The sequence below is a fragment of the Aythya fuligula genome, chromosome 1 (assembly GCF_009819795.1).
Source record: "Aythya fuligula isolate bAytFul2 chromosome 1, bAytFul2.pri, whole genome shotgun sequence".
Taxonomy (NCBI): domain Eukaryota; kingdom Metazoa; phylum Chordata; class Aves; order Anseriformes; family Anatidae; genus Aythya; species Aythya fuligula.
In genome coordinates, this window is record NC_045559.1 from 42,831,930 (window position 1) to 42,859,746 (window position 27,817).

Genomic DNA, 27,817 nt, shown 5'->3' on the forward strand with positions numbered 1-27,817 from the left:
GAAAAAACATTAGAAATTAAATCATGCAACGTAGTTTCATTGTCCAGAATTGAGCAAGGTACATACACGGTTTACGTATTCTTTGTGTTGTTCTTTGAACTGGAAGGTCCATCTCAGGCAGGGCTCTGTACAAATAATAAAGCAAAACATCTGAAATTGCCAATTTCTGTGTGCCACCACTGGCTACCAAGGGGAAGAAAAAAGAAAAAAAAGCCCTGATGCTTTTACAGGCTGTTTGGTACTTCACACGACTCCTTAAAGCAAGCAAACCGTAAAACCATGAAAATTGACATTTGGTGTGGCAAGAGGGGTTACTAAAGAATCAGTTTACCTGCCACTGCTCAGTGACTTGCCTTCACATCTTTCTAGGGGGGCAAGTCAGCTGTCTTTTATAGTGGTATCTAGTTTTTGATTTGAAAATCTTCCATTTTGCAAGAAATTATAGTACTGCAAACAGTAGAAGTTGCAAAAACTATTGCAGTAGATGCAGTATCTCCAATGTAATGCTCTCCTAGTACCTTTATAAGTTTAAGCTGAGAGCGCACATACTTGCCTCTGTTTATGTTTCTGTAAAATATGGGCTTTTTTTATTCCTTGCCTGAAGCTCCAAGTCAGCAGTTGTCTTGGCGGAAACCTTTTCCTGTTTTGAGTTTGCTGTAAAAGTTTGCGGTTATTAGATTGCAAAATATGTGAACTCCGAAAAGGAAAGTTGTGTAAGATCGGGCTAATCAGATCTCGTGCTGCACGGGGCTGACCGACTGAGACGTGGGACACGGCATTCTCATCCACACAGGAAAAAGCCCTGTCTGTGTACAGATTCGCTCACATGGTTGGGCGTGATGCAGAGCTGGTACCCTCTGCAGAAACAGGATTAGTCCAGTGCTGAAGGTGAAAATGAAGAGGCTCTTTGGATGAATGGCCTCTTAAAGTTCAGTGGTTTTACTGCTCTGGCACTGAAAGAGGCAATAAAGGAAAAGAAAGGGCCACATACACTTAGGAGTAGTAAAGGGTCTCATCTGTGAAGTGTGAATATCTTTTTAGAGATGAATTTGTGGTGATAATTTCTCTCCTCTTTCCTATGCCCTCTTCGCAGACCACTTCCAATGGTTTGGGTTCGATTGATGACATTGACACAGGTAAAGACATTTCTCTTCTCTGATTTTTGTGTTGTCAGCAAGGTATCTGACCAGGCTGGTGGGCCTGAGAGGTTCATCATCTTCATTTGTGGCTCTTCTGCGTACTTTGATGACTAGGAGGAGGAAAAGATGGTGGGAAGCAGGAGTGTGTGAGATTATTACCTTAACTGGTTTCTCCTTGCACCTTGAGATTTGCAGTCAGCTACTGAGGCACTGGCTGAGGGGAAAATGAGGCAGAGCAGGTGCTTACCTGCTAGTACCTCCTACAGAAAAGCTTTTTGTCCGGGCCCAGTGAGGGACATCTCTGGGAATTAAAAGGATCTGCTGAGGTTCACAACCTCCTCCAGTTGTGCTTTCTTAAAGTTGGGCTTGGCAAAGCTGCTGAAATTCTTCTGTAAGCTCCCAGACAAAACAGCCTAGATAAAGTGAAGTTAAGGTTGTAGGCAACTGTCTGTGCCTTGAGCATGTGTGGTCCTCCAGGCCGCTGAGATGGAGGAGTTGAAAACAAAAGGAGCTGGGAGGGCCCCAGGAGAGCCTCGCTCTGTGTTAGGCACCTGGGAGGAGCAGAGTGAGGGCCACAGGGTTGCTTTTCTCATGCTGGGAATCAAGTGACCTTAACTCTGCCCCTGTGGAAAGGCTAGCTGGGTGCTTTGCCCTCCGTCGTGTGCTGGAGCATTGAAGTCATGCCTCTGAGTGTGTCAGTCTCTGCTCCTTCGATAGGTAGCTGCAGTGCTAAGCGTGATGGCTTGCTGCTGCAGTTGGCCATTGCTCTTTTTATAGAAAGACACTAATTTCATGATCTGTGATGATAATTTGGTGTCTGCTTTGGAAAACATGTTCATTCTCCGTTGAATGCCAGTGGGATAACCGAATGCTGCATGCAATCATGAGACCCACTTCCACAAAACAAAGAGAGTTTTTCTTCTTACCTTGCTGCGCTGAGATGAACCGGACTCTGACTGCAGCGCGAAGAGCGCCTGCATCCAGGAGGCTCTTTGTCTAGTCAGGATTTGTTGTCAGAGCAGCACGCCAGCTTTGCTGCAGTTCAGGCAGAGAGAACATTTTCTGCTAGCCCTTTTCAAAGCCCCTGAAATGATAAGTTACCCCTTGCCCTGAGACTGGCACGCCGTGAGGCGAGCTCTGGGTGCCAGCTACCTTGAGCATTTCAGCTTAAAAGCTTTTTCAGTAAGGTTGTTGTGGGCTTTTGGTGGTGGTTTTTGGTTTTGTTTTGAGATGCAAACTCCTGCAGCCGCTTCCTTCATGCTTTGCTTGAAGTCATCTGATTAATTCAACCCTGCCCCGCACAGATCATGGCTCAGACAGGGCTCAGTATGGCCTTTGGCCAGCAAACACACAGGGGGAACAACCGTTTTTTGGGGACTCGGAGCGAGAAGCGGGGCTTTTAAGGGCACTGCATTCACCTCGCTGGGCACGGTGGCTGATGGTCAGGCTCAGCAGACGGGGGCATCCTGGGGAAAGCAGGATTGGGAAAGTAGAGGTAGGGGAGGAGAAAGGATAGAGGGGAAGGGGAGCGGGTGGCTGGAAGGAGGGCAAGGTTTGGGGGGCCAGGGGGAGGGGAGCAGGGTTTCTTCTGTGTGCAGGCAGCGGGATCTCATGGTTCCCTTGTCTTCTCCTCGCCCTTCTCTTGCACTGAGCTGTGGGGCATCCCTTCTCTTTCTCTGCCTTCAGCTTTGCAGGGGTTTGGGCCTCTTAGGGCATTTGAGGACATTTCCCTGCTTCACAGTCCGACTGGGAACGGGAGGCCTCACTCATTCCTCAGAGGTTTGTGCTTCTGGATCCCTCGAGGCCGTATCGTTGGGAACCCTTCTGCTCCCCCCTGCACGTGTCCCCGGCCCCTCCAGCGTGTCCTGAACTCCTCGTTGGCCCTCAGAGGGATCTTGACAGTACTCCAGATTTAAACATCTGAAAAAATGGGAAGGGACAAGCAGTCCCTTTGTACTGAGGGAAATCTGGCTGAGCTACCAGTGGTGAGGCCAGCACCGAGGGGAAGCTGAATGGCTGGCTGGAGGGTCCGCGACGGAGGGAGGTGAGCTGAGAGAAGCCCGTGCAAAGGGGACATGGGGTTAGGGCTGGGCCTGATCTGAGGGACGGCTTTGGAAGGATGTGTAAGGTTGTGAAGGGGAAGCGGTGTCTGTTCCTTGCTGTTTCCCTTCTTTCCCTTGCCTTCTGCCATGGCTTGGCCTCCAGCACTTTGCACAGCGACCTCGGCGGCCGTCCTGCTCCCGACAAAAATGCAGGAGGAAAGGTTGCAGGGGGCGGTGGCCGGAGATAAAGGGGCCTGTGTGTGTGTGTGTCAGCTCTGCTGTTGTTCTGTTCGGGACTCGGGGGGTTGCAGGAATTGCTGGTTTGCTGAGCTGGCTGTGAGGAAGGCGTCCACACGGTCCCCGGGCAGCGACGTGGCGTTACAGCCCCACACAGAAAGGGACGGCTGAGGTCTCGTGGAGGCTGGGTGCACAGGGCTCGTACAGACAAGAAGCAGTTTCTCTCCTTGGGTGAAGATTTGCATCTCAGAAGCTTGTCTAGTCTCTTTCCATTATCAGTCCTTCTAATAAAAGCTGTTGCCTCTCCCTCCAAACTGAGCCTTGCTTACAGCCTTAGCCTGCCACAGGTACAGTGCAGCCACTGCTGTGTGGACGGAGAAAGTAGCACCTTTTTTTCTGATTTCTTTTCTTTCATTCCAGGACATCTTCACAGGGGCAGAATTAAGGTAGTTTGGGTGCTTGGTTTGAGAACTGCAAATGTAATGCTGCATTTCCTGAATTTCTAACTTTTTTTTTAACCTTTAATTTTTTTTTTGAGAATAAAATGCTCTTTTGTGAGGAATCTGTGCTTGTAACCTTAACTTCACTTAACAGAGGTTTATTTTGCATGATGGGAACATCTTAGCTTTTCTGTAGTGTACCGGAAGGGTAAGGAAGCCTTAGGAAAAATCCCTGCTCCTCTCATGCCCCAACCCTTGCTCACAGAAGTTTCTAAGGGGATGTTTGGTGCTGAAGTGTTGAGGGGGAACATGGGGAGCATCCTCCCACCTGCAGACATCAGGAAGCGCTCGAGCAGGAAATTTTCTTGGGTAAAAACAGCTGAGTGAGTCTGATGGGGTTTTTTGGGGACACGTTGTTAGCACAGCCTGGTCTGAGCCCCTCATCTCTGACTCTTCCCAGCAGGGCCATGTGTTTTTATCTTTTGCCATCCAGAATGCCTGAGGGCTTAGAGAGGGGGTGCGAGTAAGCAAGCTTTCAGCTGGGATATCGAAGCTCCAAGGAGCAGAGGAGGCAGCGATCTCTGCCAAGTGCATTAATGAGAAACATTAAAGAAAACACCAGGCAGTGGGTTGTATAGAAATGGGATTACGTGCCCCTGGCCCTCAGTCCTGGCCGCAGCAAATTCAGTAAGGGATCAGCCACAGGCTTGGTATTGTTCTGGTTCCTGCTTGCCAGATCCGGACAGTCGGTCTGTGCGCTGGCCTTTAGAGCATGCTTCAGCTATCAGTGAGCCACTGGAGATCGGGAACAAATATCAAAGGGCAAGAACTCTTCAGACCAGAGCCCTCCTCTGGAAACTCGATGTACTCGGTGTTTGTGATTTGATGGAGCTGTACAGTGCTGTTTTCTTCCAGGCTGTGCTCTGCTTGCCCCTTGCAAGAGGCTCTCCTGGGTGACTGGCTCTGTTTCTCCCCCGTCACAGACTGCTCTATGGACCTGCAGTGCCTCCCGGCTCCCGTGGCCACCTCCATCCCTGGGAGCGAGGGGCTGGCCCCTTTGCCCTCAGACTCGGATGCAAAGGGCCTGCCTACCTCGCTCCCTGCTGCCAGCTTGCTCCCGTCTCCGGACTGCGTGCCCCTGCTAGTGCCTGAGAGCGTGGAGGACTTCACAGATGGGGACATCATCGGGGAAGAACTGGACTCCCTCCTGGACTCCCTCGCTGAGGGGTCACCCTACCCTCTAGTAAGAGCTGCACGGGTCCCCTGCTTCTTGTTCCAAATCGGTTTTTGGAGCTGAAGGGTATGCGTGCTGCCTCTCTCCTTCTGTCAGTCTTTCGTCCTAGCTCTTCCTCTGGCAGAACTCATTCATTCCGGGCTGTGTGTGGTGCAGACGGATGGGATGGGAAGGTCTGGGGGAAGCCTGCCGGTGTATGGGGCTGCCAGGTGTCCCTTCCGTTCAGATAATTCAGCACACACCTGGCTGGAAGCCTGTGGCTCTCTTTGCCTTCACTCGCTCCCTGCTCCTTGTTTCTAACGTGCTGCTTCTCTTCCTCTTGCCCAACTCCCCAAAGTCTCTGGTCCAGGGCACCATTCCCACCAACCTGCCGACGGAGATGCCCCAGCTGATCCCCGTGTTCCCGGGGGGAACTCCGCTGCTGCCCCCGGTCGTGACGGCCAGCATCCCCGTCTCCACCCCGCTGCCGCCTGCCTCCTTTGGCCTGGTGATGGATCCCACCAAGCAGCTCTCCTCCTCCTCCGTGCTGGACGCCTTCGAGCCCCCGCCGGGGGGAAGTGGTGGCTCCACCTTGGATTCGTTGGATTCCCTGGATCTGCTCCCCTACACAGACTCACGGCTCGATGCCCTGGACTCCTTCGGGACAAGCAGAGGGTCACTGGATGCCTTGGATTCCTTTGCCATTGGTAGGTGTGGGGTGACGGGGTTTTGTGCTTTTACCTGGGAAACCCAAGGCTGTTTCCTTCAGGGCTGAAGAGGTCTGTCCAATAGCTCTCCCCGCTCAGAACAGGAATACAAATGTTGGAGAGGGCTGAGCAGATGAATATGTCTTGCTCATGAGTAATACGAAGGGCTGTAGGTGAGCAATCCCAGATAACCAGTATGTGCATGGTGTGAAATCTCAGGAGAAAGGAACACCAAGGTGTGTGATGAGGAGCAGTGAGGCCTGATCATGGCTTCGTATCCAAGACGCCTCATTTGGCACAATCTACTAGACCATGAAGTAATTCCTTCACCTTCCCCAGTGTCTGATGTTTTAGACCAAATGAGTAAAATCTTGGTGGCTGTTTTAAATGAAATAGGACGTCATTGCATGGTAAAGGCCAAGGTGGGTCCCTCCCGTCTGAATTCAGGGCAGTAAGCATCCTGGGGCATGGGCACTGAGCTCTTATGTCACAGGGAGCCAGATTGTGGAGGTTGGTGTGCAAAAAGCTGGTTCCCACCTGTCCCATGAGTGAAGGCAGGCTTCTTCTGGGATAGGTTGTCCCCTGGATTGCAGTATGTAGGCAGCAAAAATATTTTGAGAAGAACAGAGGCTGACCAGTCAGCACATCAGCACTCAGATTCACCTCAGCATTGGGCTGCCTCAGCGCTGCCACCTTGGGAATGCCAGAACTCAGTGGCATACATGGGTTCAGTGTGATTTTGGGGACAAGAAGGCCTTTCCTAGAGTCTTCCCAAGACTTAGATGGGTGGTTTAAGTAAAAAGTACTAAAATGGTATGAAATAAATAAAGCAAATGGATTTCACAAGCACTTATTTGTCTTTTTGTGAGCAGAACCACTTCTGAATGTGAGATGATCGTTTTGTTTTGTGTTTTTCCCCTTTCTTTTGCCCAGAAGAAACCAGCCCTCAGGAACTGCGACACCCACCTGGCAGCCAAAAACCATCCCCCGTGGTGAGTGAGCCGCTCCCCCATGCTGATGCCCCAAGGTGCTCTGGAGCCAAGGTAGTGGTGACTTGGGTGCTGTAGGTAATTTGGGCCCCTCTTCTTAACCTGCCCCGGTCAGCGCTCTCCCCAGCCTTTTGGTGAGGCAGGTAAAGGTTTCCCCAGAGTCAGCAGGAAGACATTTGTTCCATCATTTTTATCCAAGGTGGCCACTGTATCTAGCAGCCACATAACACTGAAGGGTGGGGCAGAGTAAGCCGGGTTTGTCTTAAGACTAGTGAAGTTCTTTGCTCCTCCCTGCCCCTCTCAGGAGGCTTTTCCAGATGAAGTGTTCTGCTCCTGTCCCGTGTCTCCAGTGGTGGGGGAACGGGGTAGGGTTGTCTCTGGCCAGCAAGTCTGGAACACAAATTGTTCTTCTCAAGTTCCTGTTGTCCCGCTGTCCCTGTTACGTCACTGCAGCGGAAAGTCTCTATCCTCAGATTAATCTGCTGCCTGAAGACTGATAAGCGGTTGTTTGTCCTCCCGGGTAGCAGTGGGGTTGATTTGAGAGTTGGTTGTGATGGAAGGAACGGGAAGGAGTGAGGGGGGCGTTTTGTTCTGTGTCTCATGATAGAAAATTGGCGTCTCCTTACCACGAGTGAAGGAGACCTGTCCTTGAAGTGAACCTACAACACTTGGTTATTTTTTTAAAAGATGCATGCAGCTTTTTTGGCAATGTCATTGCAGATTTGAATGCTTCCATGAGGGAGAAAATGAGGAAGTTTTGGGGGAGACTGGAGCGGGATGTGGGGTTGCGGAGTTTTCTTCCCCGCGCGGTTGCAGAGCTCAGAAGTGATGTCCGTGGGGTTTTGCGCAGGTCAGCCTCGGCGGAGTGAGTCACCCAGCTGTGCCCAAAGTCACCGAGCACCTGCTGTCCCAGCCGGAACCAGTAATGCCCAACACAGCCCTGCTGGTGAAGAACCCCCTGGCGTCCACTCATGTCTTCAAACAAGCCTGTCACATCTGCTACCCCAAAACAGGTGATGCATTTGTTCTGCCACCTGGAGCGTTGGCTCGCGCTAGGGTTTGCCTCTCCCCTGGCTGATGGGGTTCTTCCCTGCTGCAGGGCCCAAGGCTGGTGATTACACCTATCGGGAAGGCTTGGAGCACAAATGCAAGCGAGATATCCTGCTGGGCAGGCTGAAGAACTCGGAAGACAAGACCTGGAAGAGGATCCGTCCTCGCCCAACGAAAACCAACTTTGTAGGATCGTATTACCTGTGCAAAGGTGATCTGGAGGGGATAGGGCTGCGGGTGGCTGGGAAGGGGTTGTAAGTTGTGTGCCGGGGCGGCTGGGAGAGGTCTTCTGTTGGTCTTGCTTCCTGTCTTTGGGGTCTTCCTGTCCCAACAACAGCCTGTGGGCTGTGACGCCTGGTGCAATTATAGCCAAGGCAGTTGATAAATGCTTTGCTGAGCATCTGCCTGCTGTACACATGCCTGCGTTAGCCCTGCTCCACCCAGCAGCCACGCAGCAGGTCTGTGGCTCTGTCTGGGGTAAACCTCTCAAGGCCTGCTCCTTTGCTCGTACGTGCAACGTGACCAGACAGGTCCCTGAGGCAGTGTCACTGCAAAGCTCCTGCTGAGGTGGGGAGGGAGGAATAGCCAAGGTAACGGTCCCAGCTTAGTGCTGAGCTGCCAGGAGAACTTAATCCAGATTGGCTTTAAAAGGGGGTGGTTAAGTGGCAGCCTGTCCCTGGCTGAGCACTGCATTAAAGCAGGCCTCCGTAGTGAAGCAGTTTCCCCAACAGATGGCATCTACATCAGGTTGTCACCACTTAGTGGTTTGCATTAACCTCGCTGAATGCCCTGGCGTACTCAAACCTGGGGGGGAGATGTCTCTTCTTTTTCTTTGACTCTGTGTTTTCTTGCTTTCAGCTCCTTGTGAGGTGTGGGCAGTGGGAGGAGACGAAAGAGAGCTTAGTTTCTGACTGGGCCGCCCTCCCTGTGTGGTGGTGTGTGCTGTTTGTTGCTTTGTAGATATGCTTAACAAGCAGGACTGTAAGTACGGGGATAACTGCACCTTCGCGTACCACCAGGAAGAGATCGACGTGTGGACTGAGGAGAGGAAGGGGACCCTCAACCGCGACCTCCTCTTTGACCCGTTAGGTGGCATCAAGCAGAGCAGCCTCACCATTGCCAAGCTCCTGAAGGAACATCAGGGCATCTTCACCTTCCTCTGTGAGGTACAGGACTTGTGGGGGGGGGAGTGGGAGCCTTCAGCATCTCCTCCGCGTGCCTCTGCTGGGACGTTGTGCCCCAGCCAGTGCCCTGTGCCCAGAAGGACAGCGAGCGATGGATGCAGCCACGCAGGAGGAAGGCGAGGTAGTTCTCCTCGCTCCTCCAGCTGCATGAGGTGCACACAGCCACAGGGGACCACCCTCCTCTTCTTCTGCCTTGAGGTGTTGTTTTGAAGTGTAATTTGGCTCCAGCTGCTTTAAAAATCACAATCCCGTAAGGAAGCAGCTTCCCGCCTGCTGCCCGTGCTGAACCACTGACTCAGCCACTTAAGGATTAGCTCCTACCCTCTTGACGCACTGCAGCAGAGAGTTCCCCAGGTTGGCAGTGTTACAAGCGAAGAGAGATGTTCTTAGCTGTGAACTGGCTTTTCTTTTTATTTTTCCCCATCGTTTCCCCCTTGTTCTTGCTCTGTTGCCCAACTGGGAAAGAATATGTGGCTCTGACCAAAATTTTTCCAACCGCAGTGGAAAATACTGTTGAGAATGAGCCAAAAATGTTGTCCTGAAGCCTTTCCAAAAGTTCACTTACTTTATTTTAAAGCCCTACCACAAAGTTTTCACCAAGCTTGTTCTAACTTTGAACATTAGAATAGGCTGGCTCAGCTTCTTCTTCTCTTTCCAAGCGAAATGGCTCTGGTTCACTTCTGTCTAAGATTTTCCCAGCATGCTAATTCTTCTCTTCTCAGATTTGCTTTGACAGCAAACCCCGTATTATCAGCAAAGGGACCAAGGACACACCAGCTGTCTGCTCCAACCTTTCTGCCAAACACAGTTTCCATGACAACAAGTGAGTGAATGTTGGTTGTGCTGATAGGAGCAGTCTCTCACACGTCCAGCCAGTTTAACTCCAAGCCCCTGGTCTCTCTCTTTCCCTCTCTCTCTCTTTCTCCGTCTCTTTCTCCCTCTCCCTCTCTCTTTTCCTCTCTCCCTCCCGTGGGTTCCAATCATAGGGTAGCTTAAAGACATGATCAGTAGTGCTGTATGCTTCTCTCTGCGTGTTTGCTTCTGGTGCTGAGGGATTTCAGGCATAAGCAAAGCCCTTTTGGAATCACCTTAAGTTTTCCATTGACTTAATTTGCCTTTGAGTTTGGCCTTTATGTAAAGGTCAATCCAAAGATCCTTTAGCTCGGGATCCTGCCTCTGACTGGCTGATAATGAATGTTTAGGAAAACAAGTGTAAGAAACATGTCAAGTACACGGTAATACAACCCCTTCTGGCTCTTGGCAGCCTGAGACTTAGAGACTTGCTGAGCCAGAGGAGTTGTTGTATTTGCTGCATGTTTTAAAATGTGTCTGACCTCTGATCTTGAGCAGGGCATCACCCATGGGCTGAAGAGACTGCAAACACCCACCTAGAGTTTATGCAGAGTGGGAGGACGGGTGGTTGGTTTTCCCAGTGGGAGTTTGCCTCTCTCAAAGCTAATCATCTGCCTTCCCAGTCAATTGTATGAAAATCAATCAAAGATGTAAGGAGGAGGGCTGAAGATTTGGTCCTCCGGTGATTAAAATGTCCCTGGCCTGGCTGCAGGTGTCTGGTCCACATCGTGCGTTCCACCTCCCTGAAGTACTCCAAGATCCGCCAGTTCCAGGAGCACTTTCAGTTTGACGTGTGCCGGCACGAGGTGCGCTACGGCTGCCTGCGCGAGGACAGCTGCCACTTCGCTCACAGTTTCATCGAGCTCAAGGTCTGGCTGCTGCAGCAATATTCAGGTGAGCGTGGCTGGCAATGCATGCACCCAAGTTTCCTCCAGCACATGCCTGGGGCCAGCTGGGAGGGAAAGGGGGTGATCTGGGAGAGCTGAGAAGTTGTTGCTCACTTGATCTCTCTCCTTGGAGACACAGAAAATAGCGCCAAGGTGTTCTGTGAGGTGATTCGGATCTTGTCCCTTTACAGGTGCTACTGTAAATTGCAGACCAGGAAGCTTTTCCTTTGGGAGCAGCTGCATAAGCTGAAATAATTGTTAGGTAGGGCTGAATCCCCGGACGTGTTTTGATGCTTAAATCCTGTGGAAGACCCTAAATAGCAATTGGGTCCCTGAATGAACAGCTGATGCAGTGAGAATAGCAGCACACGCAGGTGACAAAGCAGTTATAAAAAGAAAGACCGTGTGTCTTCATTTTCTCCGAACAAATTCAGCAACAGTGGGAAATGACAAGATACTTGGTGTTTTCCAAAAAGGCTTTGATGGCGTGCAGCTGAAGAGGCTATTACAGGAATTACATTCGGGTCACTCATACAACAACACTGCCACATCTGGCCTTGCACTCCTTTCTCCCTCTGACAGCACTGGAGGGTTTGTCTTGCTGCTCTCCTGTTAACTGCATGGATGGTGGTCCCCCCAAAACGTTGCCAGGATGGTTTTTCACCACGGGGTCTTGTTTAGCGCAGGACCCAGCCTGGTTAATGGGAGTACTTCAGAGAGAAAATATGGTTTAGATTTTTCTTACCATTCTTTGATGTAATTGGGAGCAACAAATTTAATTTACTATTCAAGTGCCTGTCAGTGTAGCTCATGCAGTCCTGAGCCTTGGCTTGGCTCGGCTGACAAGGGACAGCGATGAACAAGATGGCAGATGCCATTTGTATTCTTCTCAGTTGGCCTCACTCACTTGCGGCCACAGGAAATCAAAAAATTACAGCACTGGAGCTTCTTAGATAACATGTTGCTTGTGAGGGCAACATTTAGGGCAACGATTGCTGCCCTAAATGTTAACAATACTGCCTGTAGTACTCTGGGCACTCTAGTATTCAGGCAGCTTGTTCTTTTCCCCACTCCATGTTTGTTTGTTTTTTTATTTTTAGGAAAAGTTTCTTTTCTCTCCTTCTTCCTTCCTTTTCTGCCTGTAGATGAAATGGGTAAACTGATTTTTGCTTCATGGCTTCTTTCCCTGAAGGAGTGTCTTCCAAAGGGAAAACCAGGAGCTGAAACAAGCCATGAATTTAGCTGCAAAAGTGGTCGGTACATCTTCTGCTTATTCCCGTCTTTTCCAACAATGGGAGAGCCATCATCTTTTTGATTTTTCTGCAAGGCTGTTGTATATATGAGCCTGGTCTCCTTTTGAGCTTTCTTTTCTGGAGTGGTAGATTATCACCTCTCTTAGGTGTAGCCCTTGTTAAGGAAACAGAGATGAAAGGTAGCTGTCGCCAGTCTCTGGGAAGGCTTTAGCTTTGGAGCAGAGAGCTTGATTTAGGTACCGTTTGCTCTGCAAAAATAGGAAGGGGGCATCCATCATTCATAGTAGCTTGCATGTGAAACCAGTGCGGGCAGGACTGTTTCCTTCCTCACCGTGGCTATTCACAGACATCTTGCTACCTTCTTCCATGGGTGGAAATCGCAGGGTCTTTGTCCTCACTAGTGATGTTGCAAAAGATGCTGAAGTGTTACAAAGTGACCAGCATATCGGCCTTTTGCTTCCCAGAGTGTGTTTGGGACAGTTCCTGCTTTGTAGAGCTGGCATATCGGAAAACATCCTTTCATATCTGGGAGGGTTTTTTTCTGACCACTACATTTCTAGAGCATATTATTGAGTTAGTTCAGATTTCTGGGAGTGGGAGAAGGCAGTCGCTTGCTAAGGACTTCATTTGAAATTCAGTCTTCTGACAAGAGCCTTGCATGCCCAGCCTCACAGTGCAGGTGTGCAGAATGGTGAAGATGGAGATTGCTTTGGTCATTTTTGGTCATTTTGCATTTGTTCTGCCAGATCCAGTGCAGTGCATTAACTCTCTGCTGCGATTTTCCCAGCTTTTTAGGACTTGCCCCCAAAGAATGGATCAGGGCTGTGTCCAGCCCTGGAATACTTGAACCTGGGAGAGGGAATTGCAGTTTTCCTAACTCTGCACAGTGTCCTCTGGGATTAATTGTCAAGAAGAAGAAAATCTGCAAAGAGCTCTGATTTGGGAGTACTGGCTAGGCAGCAGCTGCCATTTTGGAAACCTAAGCAAAACTTCTTGAAGAAATTCTTTTCATCCTGTCCAAGCCCCGTACAAACAGCAGTATTGTTGTCTGGCAGGCACTTGGACAGCTGAAATCACAAATGGGGAAACTGAGGTCAGGAATGCTGTGGCTTACTGAAGTTGCACGCAGCCTAAACTGAGAGGAAAACTTGTGTTTGCTGGCCCTCATGTTCAGGAACGTGCTGGCTCCCAGACCAGAGAGGCGGCATGCCTGGGGAACACCACACTTCAATGATAAAGACCACTGGCAAAAGCAAAACAAGGAATGTTGTGACCTCTTTGTGCTGGGCATGCTGCACCAAGGCCATCCTCAGCACCCCACTTTCTCCTGTCAACTGGCAGTTGTAAGATGCTTCTTTTGCTTGTTTTGGCAAGTATCTCAGGTCTTTATAGGACTTAAAAAAAAAAACTTTGGCTTGTCTCTAACAGAGTCAGTCCTCACACTGACCAATTCCTACTCTTACATACCTTTCTCTTGACACCTAGTACTCAGAATTGCAGCACCCATCTGGCTGCTTGGTGCTGGCAGCGGCTGTTCCTTCACCACTTGAGTTGGTCAGGAGATAATTCCTTAGATAAGCTCTGACCAACCTTTTTTTCTCGCTGACTGATGTGTTTCTGATTCCTGAAACCTTGCAGATCTTTCTTTGCTGGTTACATAGAAGCAGCTGTTCCTTGGTTGGTACAGCACTTCTGGTCTTGCTGCCTCGGGTGGACTTTGTGTTTGTGTTGAAATTCAACTTTCTTTTTCATCTGTTGATTGATGAGCACCTCCAACAACTTGAGGAGTGTAACAGCAGGGATTAGATGAGACTTCTGGGTTTTTGGAGATGCTAGATGTCTGAGACAGTGAGATAGCTCAAATCTTCCAGGCTAGCGGAAAAACTCCAATAACGAAACATTGTCTTCGGGGCCTTGAGTAGGATCTGTTGATAAGGTGTTGGGGGAGAGCCTTGGTCAAGGTCTCAATGCCTGGTCAGGAATCAGGGTCAGTCTTGGAGTCAGCATCAGGGTCCTCTGCGCACACCCTCAGCAGAACACCAGGTCTGAATGAGCCCAGGAGACCAAACTCTTCCCCTTTCATCTGGCTTGAGCAGGAGCACTGGAGAGTTACCTCCTTAGCCTGCGCCTGAACAAGTTCTGGGGTGGCGTTGGGTCCCCTCACAGCCCATGTTCTGATGTTCCTGGTGGGACATCAGTCACACGGGGATTCCTAAGCCACAGTGTGGGAAGAGCTGCAAACCCTCCCTCCCTCTCTTCTGTTGGTCATAGAGGGGTAGCTCAGTCCCATCTCCTCCTTCTTGTTCCCAGGAATGACCCACGAAGATATCGTGCAGGAATCCAAGAAGTACTGGCAACAGATGGAGGCACATGCCAGCAAACCAGCCAACAGCATGGTAAGGTGCATCTCGGGCTCACAGCCTGGGTTTGCCTCTGGCTGCTCCAGCACATTTTCTCTTCTCCTCCCCCCTGCTGTGCCTCACAGGTCCCAGGCAGACCAGGCTGGCCACTGAGGAGGAGGGCAACTGAGAGCTTTCCTGTTTGCAGTGCCAGTGATGATGTTTGCACCTTGTTTTGCAGCGTTGTATCTGCTCAGTTCAGTGGTGGGGAGAAGCCTTCATAGCAGGGAGGGCAATCCTGCTGGTGCTTCCAGCAACACCTTGCTGGTGAAACCAGGAGACCTGGAGGATCCTGGCCACACGGGGTAGGGATCAAAGGGGTCCTGCTGCCCTTTAGTGGCCGACGGATGATATGGCAAGTTGGAAGGACTCAAGAAACGACTCATGACCCGTGGGACTACTCTGAACACCAGAGTGGGTGGAACTGGCAGCTCAGGTGTTGCTGAGGTTGAGGTCTCCTGGATGAGAGCTCCCAAACGAAGGTGAAGTGCCCTTGCTCCAGCAGTAAGGCAATATTCTGGAGGCAGTAGGGTGCTGCTGCTGGGAAAAGCAGGTGTGATCACCATGGGTTAGCCCACCAGGACAGGCTCAGGTGACTTTCACTGATGCTCTCAGTGGGCTGTGCCCAGCAGTTTGCTGGTTATGGTGCATGAGGTGGAGTCATCTTGGAGGAAATGCTCAGCAACATACGTGTATGCGCGTGTTCTGCTGTGGTGGGAAGAAGTGGTTGGGGAGAGGGTGCTGGCTGAGGAATGGGAAGGAAAGGTCCAGAGTAACCGAGGTCTCTAGTTCCCAAAGCTGTCTGAGTTGTCTCAGCAATTTGTTTTAACCTCTCAGGAAGCTATAGGTTTGGTCCCGAAGGTATGGGACAAGTTTTTATAGCCTGTATTGCACAAGAAGTGAGCCCAGATGATCTGGATGGTCCCTTCAGACAGAGCTGGCTAGGCTCTCCTTCTAGCCTGCCACGGGGGCAGAGACAGCTACCTGCATCTCCGCAGGGGAGGAAACTAACTGTGAATCTGCAGCAGTTTGTGACAGTGGTTGGATTTATACCAACAGTCCCTGCCCCACGGAGACTGAAGTCGTGACTGGTTCTGTCCTGCCTGCGATAGATCTGCCTGCGTTTTCCAGAAAGCTCTGTCTTGTTCTCTGTGCATAACGTGGGGATAAAACAAGATAGATGGATGGCTGTGTTCTTGTGAGCCTTGCAGCTTCGAGTTCGCCTTGCCTGGAGGTGCTGCTGTTAGAAGACTGAGCTGCTTGTCAGGCACGGTCAGAGATGTCCGTGGAAGCACGTGGGATCTGGATGCTGAGCAGGGGTTTCATTTCCAGCTGTTACAGCTTGCAGGGGACAGAGGATGAGGATGAAAAATGCCAGTGCCTGCTACATCAGCCATCAGGAGATGGGCAGAGAGCTATAATTTCAGGGTCCGCTGGGCAATGTTCGTGGCTGATGGCCAATGGCAAAGTCTGTTTGCACCCCAGAAATGCCTGGCACAAAGCTGGTTTGCAGCTCAGCCCTCCCAGGGCCTCGGTTTGTGCAGCGGCAAAGCAGGAGCCTTGTTGGTACAGTCAGAAAGTGTCTGTGATGAGATGTGGGCTTGCTGCTGAAGACCCTGGGGGCAGGACTAATGTATCTGTTGAGAGCTGTTTACTTTTGCCATTATGCTCCTCAGTCCAAGCAGCCTATCGTGACTCAGAGTTTGCTCAGCTTCCTCCCAGCTTTCAAAGTTGGCTGCCTGGCAAAGACAACTTCCCAGGAGTGCTGTAAAAGCAGAACCGTCCATCTCACCGCCCAGCGTGATCTGTGCTTGCCCCGGCGCCCTCTGGTCAGCGGAAGCAAAGTTGTTCCCAGGGATTTTGCTGCAGTTTGGTCCCAGCTGCCAGCTGGGCTGACGTTAGCAGCTGGGGCCATGCAGTTGCGGAGAAGAGAAGCAGGCAGCACGCAGACACCTGGCAGCCGTGGTGACACAGGTCAGGAGACTTAGCAAGAAATGGAAGATGACGATACACCACTTGCTCAACACCTGCCAGGGATCTGGTACGTGGGCCCACGTGTTCGATCCCACACAGGCTGACGTAGGAGTAAACCCTGGGGCTGCAGATGGAAGAGGCAGTCGACGGGAGTGAGAGCTGTAGGTAGCTGGGTGCCCTCAACTCCCACGGCATCCTTGGGAACTAAGGGGTTTAGCCCTCAGTTCTTCTGTTTCTTGGGGGCTTTTCTGTTTTACCCCACCAGCCAGCTGCAGAACCACCATAAATTAGCAGCTTAGGGAGAGGAAAGGAACATCCTTCCCTGTCTCAGAAGGAGTACTTGCACCTAAGTACAGCTCATTCAGGTGGCTGAGTAACCCAGACCCCCTGAATAATCCCCCAAGGGGCACACGGATCCTCCAGGGAGCATTTCAGGATGGCCAAAAGGAGTTCCTGGAGCTGGGAGACATGAGTGGCCGTGCTGGGCCTTTGCTTTCTGCAGAGCCTGAAGAGGGGAGCTGTCGTGCCAAAGACTTTTATTTATTTGGTTGCCATGGTGCAGAGCTAACACTATATTGTCTGGCTTCGTAACAAGGGGTGGTGCCACAGCCGAAGGCACTTTTGCCTGGCTTGGTCTGCTGGAGCCTCATGTGATACTAATTTCCACACTGTTGGTTATCAGCAGCCTGCCAGGTATGTGTCTTGCCTTTACAAACACAGTCATGTAGCAACAGCACCAGCAGCTTTGATTTTCGCTTTCCTCCTAATCCCCCGGGAGCACACATGCCCGCTGCATTGACCAGCAGCTTGTGTGATTCTCGAGAAGAAAGGCGTGGGACTTCTTTTGGTCAAGAATTTCTGAAAAAGCAGCCCAGAGCACCGGAATTACCTGAGAAACGTGTTCTCTATTTCTGATGTTTCGTGCCTTCTGGAACCACTCAGGTTTTTCTTTTTGTTGGGTCAGTGGATTTGAGCCAAGCTTCCTGACTGCGCTGTGGAATCTGTCTCCTGTTGGGTTACATGGCAGGCAGCGCTGGGCTGGTAAAAGGGAGCATCCCCTCGGGGCTAATTTGTTATTTCAGCTCTGTAGTTTTGGTGGGTCATCGGCAAGCCGTAAAGTGATTCTCTTTGGACACCAGGTGGAGATAAAAACTACTGATCAAAGGCCTCGTTTGAGAGAGAGGTACAACACTGCCTTCTGTGATAGCCTGGGTCTCAGCCCTGGGCATTCCACAGCAGGCCACTTTGACGTGATTTGATGGTCAGCAGCGTTTGTGAGGGCTGACAGATGAAAAGGCCTCGTGCCCAGTGCCGCCAGGAAGGCTGCCTTGCAGGCAAGCAGGCCAGAAACACCGCCGCTTTTCAAGAGAGATGGGGGTTCTCCAGAAGAGTCCATTTTCTGGGACGTCGGCAGCAGTGAGAGCCTCTTGTAGTCAGCACAGGCAAAGGTCAGCTCTCTCGTTAGCTTGTCACGGTGCTGGAGGATCTTTGTCTGTCAGATCTGCTTCAAAAGACTGGGTCTGGAGGGTGCAGAGCAGTAGTCAATAGCTGATGTAGTGTTCCTGGGAGATGCTTTGATTCCGCACCATCCTGTGCTTGCTATTTTCCCTTTGAGAGGTGATGCAGATCGGATCCACGCTCCTGCTCTTGCTGGCTCCTCAGGGACATGGCCTGCCTGTCTGCTCCTTGTGAGATGCTCAGAGTTAGAAGTCAGGGCTGCGGTGGGCAGGCAGTGAGCTGCTCACTGCTACGTGACCTTTGTGCTTCACGGGCGGCTCCATCGCCGGGCTGTTCTTGGAGGTTCTTGCTTGTACCCTCACACGTGCCCGTGCCCAGAGCTCCTGGCGTGCAGTCAGGTTTGCTCTTTGGTTTGCAAGTGAGCTGGAGACACCAGCCTCAAGTCTTCCAGTGGTGGTATACAATTTAAATGACTTTTTAGAGATTTGCTCAGAAAATACGAGGCAATGGTGATATGGGATTCGCTCCATTTCTCCCCCACACACACAACCTGTTGGTCATAATGCCAAAGCAGCTGCCTCGCAGGTAGGAGGCCAACGAAGTGAAGTGGCTGAGAGGATGTAAGTACGTGTGTTAACCGCTGTACCTCTGACCAGAGATCGCGCTTCACTGCCTGCGAAGCCCAGAGCAAAGGAACTGTGAGGGATGGAAACCTGCCCAGAAATGGCTTTGAAGGGTATTAACAAGAGGATCCAGTTCTGACTTCAGTGTGCCGAATGCTGGATGTAACACGAGCCTCTTGGTCCAAAAGCAGGTCCTGTCTTGTGTCACGCTCTGGCTTCCCCCCAGGGGCTCCTCCAGCTGCATGACCGAGCTCCCTCCGTGGATAGCAAGGGACACACGGATTGCCTTCCCTGCGGGGAAGCGGGGATTAAGCGCTGGGGCAGGTCCTGCAGAGCTTGTCTGTACACGGCGATACGCCGCGGGGCTTTGGCAGCCAGGCCTGGTCAGCGCTGGAGGCTGCCAGGCTGGCTGCGCTCTTGGCCAGACGTCAAAACCCAGGGAATCGTGCTGAAGCAAGCAGCGGTTTTGCTCCTGTCTGGTATCTCGACAGGCCACCAGCTAGCACTGGCAAAGGAGAGTTGGGCTGTCTCTGATTTAATCCAGCTTGTCACTGGCACGCAGGCGTGCAGGGAGCTGCCAGCGCCTCTGCGGCATTGCAAGGGGGGTGCGTCCGGCTCTGTTTGCCTGAGGTGCTGGTTCTCTTCCCCAGGCTTCTCCCCGGGCTCCCACGTCGAGCACCTTTGACCTCCAGATGAAATTTGTGTGTGGCCAGTGCTGGAGGAACGGGCAGCTGGTGGAGCCAGATAAAGACCTCAAGTACTGTAGTGCCAAAGCCCGCCACTGGTGAGCAATGCAACCTTCTCTTTCCCCCACCCCTCCTGAAGGGCAAGAATTTCTCCCCTTACCTCCTCAAGGGCTTCATTTGGCTTTGCTGGAAGAGCCTACGAGGCTTCCTAGCAGCCTCTTGCTCCTCGGGGTGTTTTATAGTGAGCTTTGCAGGTAACTGTTTCCCAGTTTCCAGCTCTCTTCGCTACTGTTAGGACTTGCAGCCAGCACTGTGCTTGGTGCATCACAGCCAGGCTCATAATCCTGGTGCTTGCAGTCCAGTTTTTGCAATTCCCTTCTCCAGTTGTTATTATTTCCCCTTAATGAGGTCACTAAGACAGTTCTCCTCTGCACTTGTTTGTGCTCTGTGCTGTTTGAAGATGCCTGCCAGGTCACTGTTAGCAATGATTCAAGGAGTTCTACTTCCTTTTAAATTAGTTTCCTTGGCCCTTTCATTGTTTTTGTTGCTCTCCTCCGATGCATGTCTTGTCTGTTTGCACCTCCAAGTTCCTCGGGGCCCATAAGGATGTTTGTTTTGATAGAAAGCGAGTATCAGCAGGGAGGGAGCCACTGGGACATGGAAATTGTGGCCTCTCTCACCCAGGCAACCTAGCAGCATAGGATGGAGCGGTTTATAGCACATCAGTTCCCCAAACACAAACCACGAAGGCACAGTCCAGCATCCTATTATAAATATAAGACCTTAGATGAAGAAGACACAGAAGCAGCATTGCTGGAGGAAGTGAGCAGGAGAGGATCGCTCCCTGGCATGGGAGGATAACACCTCTGTGCAGCTGCTGAACAGAGCGGGGGCTTTTGCTCAGGGTACCTCCTGGTGCTGCAGGAGACTTAGTACCTACTGGCACCTGTTTGTAAGAGAGTGCTTGTAATGACTTGCATTTACGCTGCACCTTTCAAGCAGAAAATATTCCCAAATGTTTTTCATGGATCTGATTGCACAAGAATTGGCTGTGTCAAAGGGTGGAACGCAGATGTTTAGTAATCCATGGTGATGCCACGCAAGACTTGGGGGAGACTTTTGTGGCTTTACGAAAGGATACATGCCAGAAAACATGTAAGAAATACAGGGAGAAATCCTAAACACCCTTCTTCTGCCTTCTCTGCCACAGATGCGCATATCTAGGAGCAGCCAGATAGTGGCAGGGATGAGCTGGACTGTAGGGTCTGGTCATCTGTCAATATTCGAGGATTTCTGAGGAAAACAAAACCTTGTTCTGTTCTTCCTTTTGCCTCTGTTGATTTATTCTCTCTTCCTTAGTTGGACAAAGGAACGTCGTGTTCTGCTGGTGATGTCCAAAGCAAAGAAGAAGTGGGTGTCTGTCCGACCACTGCCTTCCATCCGCAACTTCCCACAGCAATACGATGTAAGCCCCACAGCTGGCTCAGCCAGGTGCCCCTTCCCCTTCCCTCCCGGTTTGTGCAGTGCTTTGAGGCCTGGCCCGTTGCAGAGCTGGCAGGGAAGCAGTCACGTGTTGGATGAGGTGGGAGGGCGGCACAAACTGAGAGCGGAGAGATCTCAGACACGTCCAGCAGAAGGGTGGAGCAGAAAAAGGAGAGGCACTCATTTAAACCACGCTATTACACACGTATGCAAGGCTCTAACGCTGCTCTTAATGCAGTCAGCGTCTCAAGGACTGGCTGGCATGGGGTTTGGAGATGAGATTTAAGTCTCCCCTTAGGTCAGGGTTTCTCAATGTGGGTGAGAAGGAGTATTTGGGAGAAGCCTGTCCCTGTCTTTGCTGTGGCTGGACTGCTGTCTGTTGTGAAACTTGCCCAAGATGTGTTTTGGAAGCAAAACTAGGAACTCGGCTAGAAAGCCATGTGTTGTGAGGAAAACTACAGATACCCAGCCTCCATCTCCAGCCCTGAATATGGCAATTGATAATCTCTCTCTCCCTCTCTTATCCCCGAATTAGAAAGCTCCTCTCCCTCCTGCCTCATGGGATCTGCTGCCCCTTAATCCATGGGCAGGTGCAAGGCCATCTGTGAGGTCTTGGGCGCTTTCCAGTTGCAGGCCTGTTGCTAGAAGCTGTGGGGGATAAGTTATTTATGGCTGTGCCAGTAGGAGATGAGGCCAGCAGGTGAGTCGGGGGTCATGGAATAGAGGCAGGTTGCCCCTAACGCCACTCTTTGGCTGGAGAATGCATCACCTTTGGGGCCCAGCAGTGTGACCAGCAGGAGACACTGTCGGGTCAGTCCGGGCCGCTCCCTGCTGCCTTACCCCTTGACCAGTTGCATATGGGAATGGGAGAGAGAAGGCAGGTGCTGAGCTGAGCTGCCTGTGTGTTTGTAGGGAAATCTTACCTTTCGTGTCATCAAGGGCTTGAGGAAAAGGAGCGTGAGTTAACCATGTGTGATGTGTCCTGTTCTGTGACCTTTCCCGTGTGCGATTTAATGCCCTTGTCGGTTTTTTTGAACCCGCTTTCCCCTCTAGCAAGGAGTGTTTGTGCAGATGCTACATTTTGCTCTCTGTCTCTTAACAGTTGTGTATCCATGCACAAAACGGCAGGAAATGCCAGTATGTGGGCAACTGCTCCTTCGCCCACAGCCCTGAGGAGAGAGACATGTGGACCTTCATGAAGGAAAATAAAAGTGAGTGGGGGAAATGCGGGCAGTGGATGCAGGTCTGTTAAGGCACGCTCCTGGCACCAGAGGTGGAGCAGACAAAGCTCCTGGTACCACGAGCCTAGCTGGGGTTATGGGGTAGATTTACCTACGGTGTCCCTCCAGGTGCCTGTGCTGTCCCAGGCCTGGCCCTGTATGGAGCTCTGCCAGAGCACCAGTCCTGACCTGTAGCTGCTCCCGTATCTTTCTTGTCTGTCTTGCATCTGCCTTGGCTTTCTTGCCCGGTTCTGCTCATCCCCCGTGCTCCTGGGCTGCGGCACTCCCTGTTCATAGCATTGTACGCAAAGGAGTGGAACTGAGCTCCCGAATGAGAACATCACCGGGTGGTGCCTTTGCAGAGGAGCCGGTCTGGAATTAATTACATGGGCTCCCAGTTTACTTTCTGGGGGAAACCTTGGAGGGATGCACAGCTCACCCGTCAGTCCTTCAGCAGTCACCCTCCTCAGCATCAGCAGGGCTGCAAGCTGTTCCCCTGGCAGCTCCCTGAAATTGCTTCAGCTGGGCCGACACCAGCTGAGCCCTGCACGGTTCTGTGCCCACGGGGACAGTGATGGGGCTGCCGGAGGGACCACCAGCCCTCTGGCAGCAATCATTGCTTACTCAGGCTGTCTTTGCAATGCCCAGTTGTCCAGGTGCTCACCTAGCTCTGGTGGGAGATGCTGGAAAGCTTGGAGGTCGTTCAGTCTTTGTGCTTGGATGGAGGGTCTTTCTGTGCCGTGCCGCGCACTGCTGTTTGCTACAGCTCAGGTCCTTTTGTTGCTGGGGCCTTTGAAAGCGCATCAGACCAGTCTGGGTGTGTTTGCTCAAGCATGAAGGTAAATCTTCAAATGACAGTGTTGTTTCAGTTTGGGGGAATTTACATTAATTATCCCCCACTGCCTCGAACTCCTCAATTACCCACTTAGCGAGCAGTAAATCACTAACGCACCGCACGTGGAGCGTCACGTTGCTGCGTGCAACGTTTATGTTTCCTCTCTCCCGAGTTGATCTTGGAAAGGCAGGGGTGCCGTCAAAGCTTCCAGCCAAAATTTCCCTTCCCACTAGCGTCCCAACTGGGTTTTAAACCAAAAGCACCAAGAGACAGTAACTGCACTCCTCTGGGCAGGTTTTGAACTCGGGACAGGCCATCATTAGGTCTTCCTCCCCTCCTGGTGGGAGAAGAATCTCCTTGTGGGGTGAAGTCCGTGGAGATCTCAGGGCAGCTTCCCTCCTTCCTGAATACTTCCTGGAGCTGCTGTCCCGGTTGTCCCTCAACAGCAGGACAGTCGGTGGTGGTGTGCCCCTTGCCAGGCAGGGGGGAGGTGGATTTGGCTGCTCTCCCCAGGGCTGTCTCTCACCCAGGGAGGTGACCTCGGGCCTGGCCGAGCGCTGGCCTTCACGCTGACGGCAGGTGCTGCAGTGGGGAGGGGAGGGAAGGGCTGCCCCAGCGCTCGTCCTTTTCTCGTAGTCTGTGCAGGGTGCGGGAGGTTGTCTGAGTGACTTCCCGGGTGGCCTTTGTGCAGTACTAGATATGCAGCAGACCTACGACATGTGGCTAAAGAAACACAATCCTGGGAAGCCTGGAGAGGGGACACCGCTCACCTCGCGAGAAGGGGAGAAACAGATCCAGATGCCCACTGACTACGCTGACATCATGGTAAGCAGCCACCCTCTTGTTCTTCGTCCCTCTCCCTCCTCAGCACTGGCAGCCTCTCCTCTGCTCCGGGTGTGAGCTAGCAGGGGCTGAATTGCTCTCGTTGGAAAGAGCCGTGCTGATGTAGGTTAAGTGGACGGCTTGGAGCAGCGCAGCAAGAGCAGCACAGATCAGGTGGGAGGGGATCGACCCAGGGTCAGCGAGGGCTTTTCTGTTAATCGCCAAGTCAGTAGGAGTCTGCCTCAGGCTGCCGCTCACGTGGGCTCAGCCTCTCCCCAGGGTTCCTGCCTGCTCCTGGGCAAGCTGCTGCTGGCCTGGAGGAGAAGAGGGAGAAGCTTGGAGAGGAGCTGGGTCTGGAGCACAAAGGCACAGAAAAAAAAACAGAGGCAGATGTGCCACCTTAGCCCAGGGATGGCATCTAGAGGAAGGATTCGTGTCCTGAGGGGTCCTGCACTGCCTGAGTGCCTCACTTTGAGCCCGACTTTGAGCTGTAGGTTGACACCCAGGCAGAGCATCTCCTCTGCTCCCCCGTCGTGGCAGTGTGGTGCCCTGAAGATGACGTGGCAGGGAAGTGTGGGAGGTTGTGCAGTGACATGGGGAGAAGCACTGCCGGTGCAGGGAAGGCCGGTGGCTGTGGATATTCACGCCCTGACCGGCCCTTTGCCCTCTCTCTGCACCGATTAGATGGGCTACCACTGCTGGCTCTGCGGGAAGAACAGCAACAGCAAGAAGCAGTGGCAGCAGCACATCCAGTCGGAGAAGCACAAGGAGAAGGTCTTCACCTCGGACAGCGACTCCAGCTGCTGGAGCTACCGCTTCCCCATGGGCGAGTTCCAGCTCTGCGAAAGGTACCGTGCGCACGGCCTCGTCTCCCTCGTGCCCCGCTGCAGTGGGGATGGGTCCAGGGACCCCGTCATCCATCCTCCTCCTCCTCTTCCTCGCCCGGAGTCCCCAAGGGCTTCCACTTGGAGGGGAAGTGGAAGGAGCTGACAGTTCTGGGTGATGGTGGGGCTGTGTTGGATCCCAGGGGTGTTCAACCACACAATTTAGTGGTAAAAACACATTCCCGGGCATGTGACTTCAGAAAACGAGAGCGAGCTTCGTGTCTGCACCCGTGCCCTGTGTGGCCAGGCTGTGCTCAGCTCTCAGGCTGCTTGGCCCAGTTCTGGGGGGAATCCCAGGTGCTTTATTAAATGGTTTGAATGTCTCACGCCCTCTGAATCAGCGCCTTGAGGTGTCTTCAGAAGGCCTGTGATGGTTAGAAATGCTGTTTTGGGTAGAGAGAAGGCTGTGCCTCTGTGGCTGTCCAGAGGTACCTGGCATTTCCTCTCTCATGTGGTTATTTCTGCTCACCCCTGGTCCAGTTCTAGCTCAAACCGTTTCATTCTGTGGCCTAAACCCCCTCACAGGCTCTGCTCCATGTCTGTGCCCAGCCTGCGTGTTGCCTCCCCTTGGCTGCACGCGGCTTGTAGGGGAATCATCTCGCCCTCAGAAGGGAGAGCTTGCGGCAAGTTTTGCTGGGCCCCCATGGAGTCTCGCAGGTGGGGAGCTCAAAACCCTGCCCCGGTGGGGGGACCCCGCTGATGGTGCTCCTTGCGCTGGCAGGTTCCAGAAGAACAAGGCCTGCCCCGAAGGAGAGGAGTGTCGCTATGCCCACGGCCAGGACGAGCTGACGGAGTGGCTAGACCGGAGGGAGGTGCTGAAACAGAAACTGGCCAAAGCCCGCAAGGACATGCTGCTCTGCCCCCGGGACGACGACTTCGGGAAATACAACTTCCTATTGCGGGACGGCGTATAGTAAGGGGCCGGGGGGAGCCTGTCGGCTGGAGAAACGCGGGGTGGGTTTTCCGAGAGCGGCAGTAGCAGGGCAAGCGAGATCCGTGTCTCGCAAAGAGAACTCTTTCTTTTCTTTTCGTTTTAAGATTTTGAGACGATGATTTATTAGTGGTGAATGAAAACGTGAATTTGATTCTCCTTGGCCAGCGAACGCCATGCTCACTAAGTTTGTGATCTGTCTTCTCTCTGTTCTTTCCCCCAAATTCTCCTTCCTCTCCATCTTCTTGTTTTTGCTGTCCATTGTTTAAATGAACGAACCTAGTCTGTACCGGGAGGCAAATCGGAGAATTTCCCCTTGTCATTCCCTTGCCCTTCAGTTGGGAGTGTGGTTGCAGAGATCAGGAAGACGAAGCTGAGAGAAAGAGCTAGACGTCTGGTGAAAAGGGGACCGTGAAGTTCACGTGCTCCTTTTCTCAGTGCTGCAAGAGCAAGCCCGGCTTACACTGCTGCAGTTGGCCTGCTTTTCTGGGAGTTCAGTACCAGAAGAATTGGGAACTGAGATGCAAAGAAGGAAAACCACTAGATCTGACTTAAACATCCGGGCTTAGACCCCTGGTGAGTGTATGCCCCTGAGGCATCAGCTGGAGTTGAAGAGGAGAACAGCCCTTTGGTATTAACAGCGTAGCTGAAAGCAGCAATGTAACAAAACTGCTTGCAGTATTGGGAACTGAACTGTGTGACTTTAGACTGTTTTGACTGACAGCACCCAGGAAGCAACTTGGTGACGCCTCATTAGACATCTTTCTCAAGTGTGCAACAGGTTTTTGGGGTGGGAAGTTTTGGTTTGTTTTTTTTTTTTTTTTTTGGCTGGTGCAACTGGTACAGGTAGGACTGAAGCTATCTAGAAGGTGTAGTGGGGACGGTGACACACCATCTATCACTGCACTCCACGCAGCAGGGTCAGGTGGCCAGAAGGCTGTAACCAAAAGGAGCCTGGATTCCTCTGTCCACTTGTGTCCTGAAGAGAGAGAGGTAATGGGGTTCCCTTCTTGCTCTTTAACTGATGTATGTCAGTCGTTACTTAGAGCTGTTTATTCCTGCACCACCAGAGGAATCGGGTGGGGACTGAATTCAGAGGACATTATCGTGCAGCGTGGGTCCAATGCAGCAGGCCTGGTTCTGGTGGCGTGTTGCTGCTGGGAATCCAGCTGGAAGCACGCTACGAGCACAGGTCTCATCCTGCAAGCAGTAAACACATCCTGCCTGGAGCTCCCTGCTCCTCTCACAGTCCAGCTGCACTCTGCAGTTTTATATGCACCATCCTCTCAAACACCAATGCATCTCCCTCCCTGCCTTTAAGGGCGAGGTCTTTTTTGTACAGAATCTCCCAGGACAGCAGGCTCAGGGCCCTCAGGGCTGGCAGGCAGCACGGTATCCCCGGTAAATACAATCTAGCCATGTACCACAGGGTGCTTTGGCACTGTAGGGTCCCTCTTTTCCCTGCCTGTTCCCATATCCTTGGGGCTCCCAGCTTCAGGAGAGATGGAAATATGCAGGAGATGCTGTAGGGACAGCTGGCACCTTTCCAAACCAGCCTCCAGGTAGCTGCGTCAGCAACACTGAGGCAGTTGTGGCCCAGGAGCATGTGCTGCATGCTGGCCTTGGGTCTTCCCGGTGGTATGATGTGCCCCAAATAAGCCAAACGTGCCTCTGAGCTTCTTTCCTTGCCTGTAAAATGGGGATGGCGATCAGCGGTTTCATATGAGCTTCCCTTCCTGGCCGTACAGCACCTTGAGATCTGGCCTGGAAGGGGCCAGGATTGTAGCACCTGAGGACAGCCGGGTGGCTTATGGTAGATCTGGGAGAAGAGGGAAGTGATAATTTCCAGCTCTGCCCCTGTGAGGGGAGAAGGAGAGGCAGAAGGATCTGTGCTATGGAGAAGAAGAGTGGCCTATGCAATGTCACGCACGGCCGTGTTTGAGTGGTCAGGTGCTGTGTTTTCTCCTCTGCTCTTTGCTGTAGCTGTCCGGATCGTACTTGCTGCTGGTGCTCCTTGTGTCAAACTGGTCAACCTGATAAACAGAGCCCGGGGAGGAGGTAGGCACAGGCTCCTGGGTTATCTCGTTCTGCTGTTCCTGGGCTGAGATGCCAAGGAGCGAATCTGGATTGGGGAATGTTGGCAAATGTTTTTGTTTTTAAAGCAAACCTGCATCTCTGTGTGACTCAAGTGTTCGCTGCGCCATGATTTCTCATACAATAACTTGTTTTAGGTTACAGAGTGGGTCGCTGTCCCCTCTCCCTGCCTCTGCGAGGAGAGCTGAGCTACTTGGCAGGGCCGAGGCGGGGAGAGGGCAAGCATGCGTGAGGGGAGGGAGGCCCACGGTCACGGGTGTTGCGTTGAGTATCTCTTTTTGTTTTCCCTGATATGATAACCTGGTCTGTGGTGTTGCAGTACTTTGTCACCAGACTTGTTTTAGTGTGTATATATGTGACCCCTCCCATGAAGCATATATACACAGGTATTAAATATATCGCTCTATATAATATTA

At 52.0% G+C, this 27,817-nt stretch overlaps 1 protein-coding gene across 5 annotated transcripts in view; it reads left to right on the forward strand.

The window, feature by feature from the left end:
• ZC3H7B (zinc finger CCCH-type containing 7B) overlaps positions 1–27,817 on the forward strand; it is a 42,181-nt gene extending 14,364 nt beyond the window's left edge. For 2 of the 5 annotated variants that reach the window (XM_032183810.1, XM_032183817.1), the window contains exons 8-23: positions 1,094–1,136; positions 4,842–5,101; positions 5,430–5,778; positions 6,712–6,821; positions 7,618–7,780; positions 7,867–8,028; positions 8,778–8,983; positions 9,724–9,824; positions 10,566–10,747; positions 14,304–14,389; positions 19,098–19,231; positions 20,493–20,598; positions 21,718–21,826; positions 23,362–23,495; positions 24,177–24,340; positions 25,098–27,817. In XM_032183810.1, the coding sequence (XP_032039701.1) occupies positions 1,094–1,136; positions 4,842–5,101; positions 5,430–5,778; positions 6,712–6,821; positions 7,618–7,780; positions 7,867–8,028; positions 8,778–8,983; positions 9,724–9,824; positions 10,566–10,747; positions 14,304–14,389; positions 19,098–19,231; positions 20,493–20,598; positions 21,718–21,826; positions 23,362–23,495; positions 24,177–24,340; positions 25,098–25,290 (2,502 nt within the window). In that variant the 3' untranslated portion in view covers positions 25,291–27,817. The remainder of the gene's footprint in view (positions 1–1,093; positions 1,137–4,841; positions 5,102–5,429; positions 5,779–6,711; positions 6,822–7,617; positions 7,781–7,866; positions 8,029–8,777; positions 8,984–9,723; positions 9,825–10,565; positions 10,748–14,303; positions 14,390–19,097; positions 19,232–20,492; positions 20,599–21,717; positions 21,827–23,361; positions 23,496–24,176; positions 24,341–25,097) is intronic. The other 3 variants (XM_032183825.1, XM_032183844.1, XM_032183835.1) reach the window with 2 other exon arrangements.